Source organism: Saimiri boliviensis, chromosome 13 (assembly GCF_048565385.1).
Source record: "Saimiri boliviensis isolate mSaiBol1 chromosome 13, mSaiBol1.pri, whole genome shotgun sequence".
Taxonomy (NCBI): Eukaryota; Metazoa; Chordata; class Mammalia; order Primates; family Cebidae; genus Saimiri; species Saimiri boliviensis.
This window is the reverse complement of record NC_133461.1, coordinates 12,901,171-12,908,240: the sequence shown is the minus strand read 5'-3', so window position 1 is coordinate 12,908,240 and position 7,070 is coordinate 12,901,171. Positions and strand designations below refer to the sequence as shown.

The 7,070-nt window shown below is 32.8% G+C and overlaps 1 protein-coding gene across 3 annotated transcripts in view; it reads right to left on the bottom strand.

Annotated features, from left to right (window-relative positions):
• Positions 1 to 432: 432 nt before the first annotated feature.
• CDH19 (cadherin 19) overlaps positions 433 to 7,070 on the bottom strand; it is a 190,283-nt gene continuing 183,645 nt past the window's right edge. For all 3 annotated transcript variants that reach the window (XM_074383278.1, XM_010336734.3, XM_074383279.1), the window contains exon 12: positions 433 to 6,937. In XM_074383278.1, coding sequence (XP_074239379.1) covers positions 6,447 to 6,937 — 491 coding nt within the window. In that variant the 3' untranslated portion in view covers positions 433 to 6,446. The remainder of the gene's footprint in view (positions 6,938 to 7,070) is intronic.

The following is a 7,070-nucleotide window of genomic DNA, read 5'->3' as shown; positions in this document are numbered from 1 at the left end:
TAATTAATTTAAGATTCTATTCCAGGTTTATTACATAGCATTCAAATTAGAGACTCAGTAGATGCTGCTAGTATAATAGATGCTCTTAGCATAAAAGGTTTGCTGCTTGCTATTTACGTAATATCTGAGGTGACAACACAAGTATGAGGAAAACTTAGAATTTTCCCGGTTCACACATTTTTCTGGTATGTCCTTTTGTACAAATTTCCTTTTCTGGTCTTTATGCAAAAAAGTAAATAAGTAACAAGCATGGGTATAGTTAATACGTTATAAAAAGAGGGAGATTTTTGCTGTTAAAAACTGCATTAATGGGACAAATTAACAGTGTTTGATAATGAATAAATATATTATGAATAAATATACTGTATGATATATCTAATTTTATTTTACAATTAGTAAAACTTAAAATATTTTAAAATTATTGGTGAAATTCTGTCTATATAAATTGAATATGTCAAGTGTCAATATATATGTTTTACATAGTGTTGAAAATAAATAATCAATTCTACAAAGAAAGCTTCCAGAGTAACATAGAGGTCATCTGGGATAAGAAAAATGTTTCTGAAAATTGAGGTGTCAGTTTTAGCTGGAAAATTGCCTAGAATTTTCCTGAGACCTAAGATCGGCTCAGATATGCGAAGGCTAGTTGATAAAATTGTACCCATCAGAGAACATATGGCAATGTGACCTTAGTTTTTATTTTCCAAAAGCACGAGAACAGGGGAAAGCAGATAGGCATGTCAAGGGTGAAGCTTTTCATCTTGTATTGTCAGAAGCGACAATCTGCTGGTAATTTAATTTTTATTTCTTAGTATAAAATCACAACTATTGACAACAGATCTTAGGTATTAACAATATGTTTGAAAAACTATCTGTTAGTGCTATTAGTATGTTTCTTTTTTTCTTCTATGTAATTCTAAAATAATATAGGATTTTTTTCACTTATAAAATGAACAAAACCAACTCCTTTTTTTAACAGGTTTTCTCTTGAAATATCTATATCTAGGGAACATTGCCACAAAATAAGTTGGTTACTTAACTTTCCAGCAATTTTCTCCCAAATAAATATCATAGAATGAATTTTCATCAGAGCACCTCATACATAATATATAAGTTGAACAATTAATTTCTTCCTTTGATAATAGAAAATTACCCTGGGAGGGTCAGGGTGAGGAGGCAGTTAAGTAAGACAAAGATAATTATTGCCCTCAATTAATTCACTTTCTTCTCCATATTAATTCTGGTACTTGAGTAAAAGAGGCCTCATGTGTGTTCTGCACATATACCCAGAACTTAAAGTACAATCATAATAATAAAAATGAGGCTCTGAAAAAAAGAGATAGGTCTATAAACCTTACTAAAGGAAAAATTAATAACATAATGATTCTTGTTTTTACAATAATGACAACTGGTAAAAATGTTAAGTGTTTGCTATATATTTGGTAAAATTCTACATTCCTTAATATTATTTAAGTTGCTTTCTACAAGAATCGTATGACTTATGTAGTGTTAATATTCCCATTGCACAGATGAAAATATCAAGGGAAAAGATTCTAAATAACTTATTCAGGGTTACATAGCAAATAATGTCGGCAACAAAAAATTAATTAAAATGAACTGCATAGGCTACTTGCTTACTTTCACTAGCATACCAACTAGGTAATATTACGGAAATGTTTAACTTTACCACATGTGAATACTATACATCAACTTTTCTCCGTTTTACAGACAAAACATTGTACTGATTTCTACCTCCATATAATCATAAAAATATTGTAGTTTTAATGCCCAGCCTTATTCGTAGCTGAGATAAATCACTTAGCACCGTGGAAATCAATAGGAAATAGATTTTAAATATTAAAATGAATAAATACAAAGGAACTGCATGAAATAAAGCTGTGTAAATTATTTTAATATGCTTTCAGCTGTTGTAAGGACACTATAAATTATATTTACTTTTTCTATTTTGCTTATGGTTTATATTTTCAAAAGTGAATTTCAAATTATTTAAACTACATGAAATGCCAAATTGATTTACTGTGTTTCCGGCCTATTAGTATGTAATTTGGTGGGAATCATCAGGAAAATGGATTATTTTATTCAGTTGGAGACATATTTGCATTGGTTTTACTGATGCCCACCTTGGCCAAATATCAGACAGTTTCCACAGCTTCTTGTCACTTTAAAATATCTTTTAAAATCTATTCTATTTATGAAAGACCTTTCTCACATCTAGTATATGATCTATCTGATACATCTCCTCACCTTTCCCAGAGGAGCAGACCTCTGCTGCTTCTGATCCTCTGAGGTCTGGGCAGAAAGGTAGATGAAAGAAGGGCAGAATAAATATTCTGGTGCTATCATAACCTCACAGTCGGTGACCACGGTGACCATGGGCATCTGAAAGCTGGTCCTCTATCATGGAGCACATGCATGAACGATTCAGAGACACAGCTCAAAGACGTGAGATCTCTGTTGTTCCCTCACCTGTGTGATGTATTATTTGGATGACGATCTTAAGCTCCCTTTCACCTCCATCTGTGCACAATTTCTACAGCTGTAGTCCCTTAAACTACTGAAAACTCGTTCAGCTTCACCCTGTCAAACAAAGACTGGGAAAGGCACTTCCCAGTTACTACCCTCTCCTCTTTCTGGTATTTCAGATGGATTGGCCAGCCAGTTTCAGAACTCTCTAGGAATAAAAGGGCAGCAAATGTTTCTAATAGGTCTCAAGGAACTACTTGCGATTGAGATGCTAGTCTTTCTTCTTTCAGGAAATCACAATTTCCATAGGTAGACAGATTTGAATATGTAAAAAGTCACATATTCCTTTCCTCCATTTATCTGTCTACTTAGTCTCCCTGTCTTTCTTTTGCTATCAAATATCAAAGAATATACAAAGTCTAAAAGCCACCTTGCAGGTTTTGAGTAGCCCTGAGAGCCCTATTATGCATCTGTTACCAAGTTCTACTTTAAAATATGAAGTAGGATTCTTATGCATGATGCATAATTTCATATTTCTTACATTTTGTGAAAATTTATTCATATGAGACTTTCTATGGCCATCATTAAATAAGCTGTTTTTGTTGAACAGTGCAACTTCATCAACTGTTTTTTCCTCCAGGTGTATCAATGAGTTCAAGCAAGATAAATGCCAAAGTTATGTAATTTTTAGAAAGATTTTGAAAAATCTTTACTGTATTTCAGTAACTACTCAGCACTAACCCATTTTGAAAAACACATTAATACCATATTAATCACCTATAAAAATAATCAATGGAAACCAAAAGAAATTCTACAAATGACTAAGTAAAATAGATTGGATTCATTACTACATTCATTCCAGAAATATTTATTGGTCACTTTCTATGTGGCATAAACATTTTGGAAAATGAGAAAGGAACAAAACTGAACAATTTCTTGCCCACTCAAGGTTATATTTGAATAATGAATAAAGACAACAATAATACTAGGTACCTGAGTAATTTAATACAAAGCAAGACGAAGCCAGAGTCACTGGAAGCAGCAGTGGTCTTTCTGAGGAAGTTGCAGCTGATCACAGACCTGAATGAAATGAGGTAATGGAAAATAGAAGTGTCTGAAGGAAGACTGCTTTAGTAACTGAGGTGGAGAGAGGAAAGGGGAGAAACTGCAGAAGTAAGCAGGGATGGGAAAGTTCATGACTTATGGGGAAGGTGAGGAACTTAATTTTTCTTGTTATTAAGCTGCAAAGCTGTGGAGATCACCCAGACTTGGGAAAGAAACAGACCATGCATTCTAACAGAATAACATCAGGTGTTGTTATAATAGTCCACTGTTGTTTATTGAGCAGTTACATTTTGTCAGGCACTGTTGGTGCTTCTGGTTCTACGTTATCTTATTATTAATTCTTCATAACAACTATGTGAAATAGGTTGATTGAACCTCATTTTACAGATTACAAAGTGAGGTCTGGAAAGATTAAGCAGTTTAGCAAATATTATATGTTCATTTAATTGAAAGCAACCAATTTAAACACAGTCTGTTAGGCTGAAGCACAAGCACTGGTCTTAATTTTCTTATTTTTATCTTTAACAATTTAAAGCTTACATACAAAGCTGTGAGTCAACTGAGGGGGATAATTAAGTACTGTGGGTATTAATGGGAAGCTGTGCTATTTTCATAAATATTTTGCATTAATTTAGACTTTATTAAAATTTACAAAAGTAAATTCTTAATGTAATGCTGTTAGCTTAAGAGCTGTGTTCTTGCAACACTCATGTGACTAGAAAAAATGTAAAATAGTTCTTGAAAATATTACAAGGTATAATTTCTAGAAAGTTGGAACTTCTCTACTAAAATCAGATAGCATCTTTTGATGTTGTGAAAAGGAACATATTTTAGACTTCCAAACAGATGTGCAATCGTGTCTGTGCTTTTCCTGTGTATCTTACCATTGACAATCTTAACACCACCTCAACCAGGATCTAGATTAATATATCTTTTTCCTGCCACTGGACACAAATGTTAAAACTACTTGTATGGGTATTCCATTAATATGCATTTTAATGAGTTATTCATCCAAATTTATTCCTTGTTTATAAGGCTTTTATTCATACAAAACTTCTGTGATCCGCAGAAAGTCTTATTTCCTTTTACTAGTCTATTTTCCATGGATTGCTCCATCTGTTGTGTATCATACTTTCTAGTTTTCTACCAGGATTACTTAACATTCTTTTTTACGTTTTCAATTTTCATGTCAATATGATAGAAACATAAATGTTCTTTGAATTTGTACATTTCTATTTGACTTGCAAATTTTTGCTCTTTTAAATTTTCTCTTGTTTGGTGTTTTTACTCTTTCCAAAGTAAATAATGATATCAATTCATAAGGGTTAACGACATCTTATGTCTTCTCATCTACTTTTAAAATCTTCCTAAATTATTTTACTTGAAATCTGATTTTCTCATGCTTTTGCAAAGTGATCATATTTGTGTCACCAACCTAATGATGCCTGTTTCAGATTGATGAAAAATTTTCTTTATCATGTGATATAGATGTTTAAATTTCAAAGTACCAAGAAAAAATATTACAACCATGTAACTACTCCATCCATGGTTCAAAATTACGCAAATTATTTGATTTAAACACATATGGCCAATTGGGTTCAGCTCAGTTTCACATGCTATTAATAAAATATGATCATATGAATCAATTTTAACTTTATATTCACTGTTCTCTTCTTGTTCAAACTATAAATTTTGAAGTCCACCTTGATTTGGATATAATAACAAAGATCATTCTTAAAAGGTCAATTAAAATTAAAGTGTTTTATTATCTCGTTATCTAATGTTACCATAAAGCTGTATGCCCAACAGCTTAGCATTGATTTCCTTCTTAAGGCTGCAATAAACACAACTATTGCACCTGATTTTGTATTCAGAAATATAAAAATGACACTGAAACATCAATCATTTTCTAAGCTCTTAACAGAAAAGGAAATACTGAGAATTGAGTGATGTTTTATTCTATTACTGGTAACAGTCAATTCAGTTGATCATAATAGAGTTAACAGTAATTGAAGTATGAATCCAGTATTCCTTTAACTTGTCTAAATCATTTTTAGTAGGTATAAAAAGTCACTTCAATTTTGCCACACTTTCCACCAATTTCATGAATTTTGCATTTAATTATGAGTAAATATTGACTTGTATTGTGCTATTGTATTTTGACATAAGAATGTGTTTTGAGTTGCATATGAAGATAATCTATGACAAATGTCTAAATATATTTTCCCTTTTTATACAAAGTTGTAACATAAAAAAATACAAATTTATACTATACAACTCTAATTAATTAATATATACCAAGTATCTGATCAAATCTGAAATCAGTTTGCAAGAGTGCTCTTGGCAAAGGTTTTAAAATATCAAACTAGAACGAACCATGGAATTTTAGCCAGAAACCTGCTTTTCATATAAGTTAAATGTTTTTAAACATGTAATCACCCACATTACCCTAGGTGTTGAAGTTTATCTCCATATAGTATCAGGAACTTAGCCACATAAACATTTTATTCTTATACTGTGAAGGAATAAAAATGGGTAAATAAAACAACACTAAGATAACTCAATTCAGTGCCTTTCTCACATTTACCATTTAAAAATTTCGAATATTTGCATTAGATTACATTGAAAAATAATAGAGGAATATTTTAGTTATATGCTAGAGCTGGCTTGTACTGATGCCTGTGAGTTGATTGTTTACATCTCTTTCCACATCTCTGTTCAACCACAGCATGTAGTTAGCTTAAAATAACCATTGGGTATTTATTCCAGGGAAATCACAAAACTCTGTAGACTAGGGCTTTCCTGGCCAACAAGCCGGGACACAAAACTCTTTACTAAGACTACCATTTGGTTCGAATACACATTAGCACTTTAAAAAATTTTGATGTTAAAAAGCCCTAATTATTTGACTGCACTGCAGAACCAAACATGCATGCTAATCTGTTAAAGCGAGGTCCCAACTCGTTAAGGTAATCGTAGCTTTCATCCTGATCAGAGACTGCTGATTCTAAGGAGCTCAGGGATCCAGCTAATGACCCTGTTCCCTCAAAAGCGTAGGTCTGGAGGGAATCAAAAGGAGGAGCACACGGATCCGTATTAGCTTCTTCGAGCTTTTCCAGAATGAACTGCCTGAATACGGCACTGTCGGGGCCCACTTGCAAAGACTGCCGGTATAGGCTCCTGATCTCGGCGCAGGTGCTTTTCCCCGGCTTGCGTTCCCGCATGACGGTACCACTCCTCAGCTCTGCTATATCGAAGGCCTCTGTATCTTCTTCTCCACCCCCTTCATCATCATATCGGAATATATTCTCTCTGAAATCTTCACTTTTCTCAGGAAATAGAATCTGTTTCCTTCGTGGTTTTAAGCCCAAAGTCAAAAAAATAAAACCTGAAGAAGAAAGCATATCAGAATATCAATAAGCAGTAAAGAATATTATAAACTTTCCAGTCTTTGCTCTCATTTCAAGCTCAAGATGAGTGCTTAAACTTTATGATTATAAGGCAAAAGGATACATTTGTTA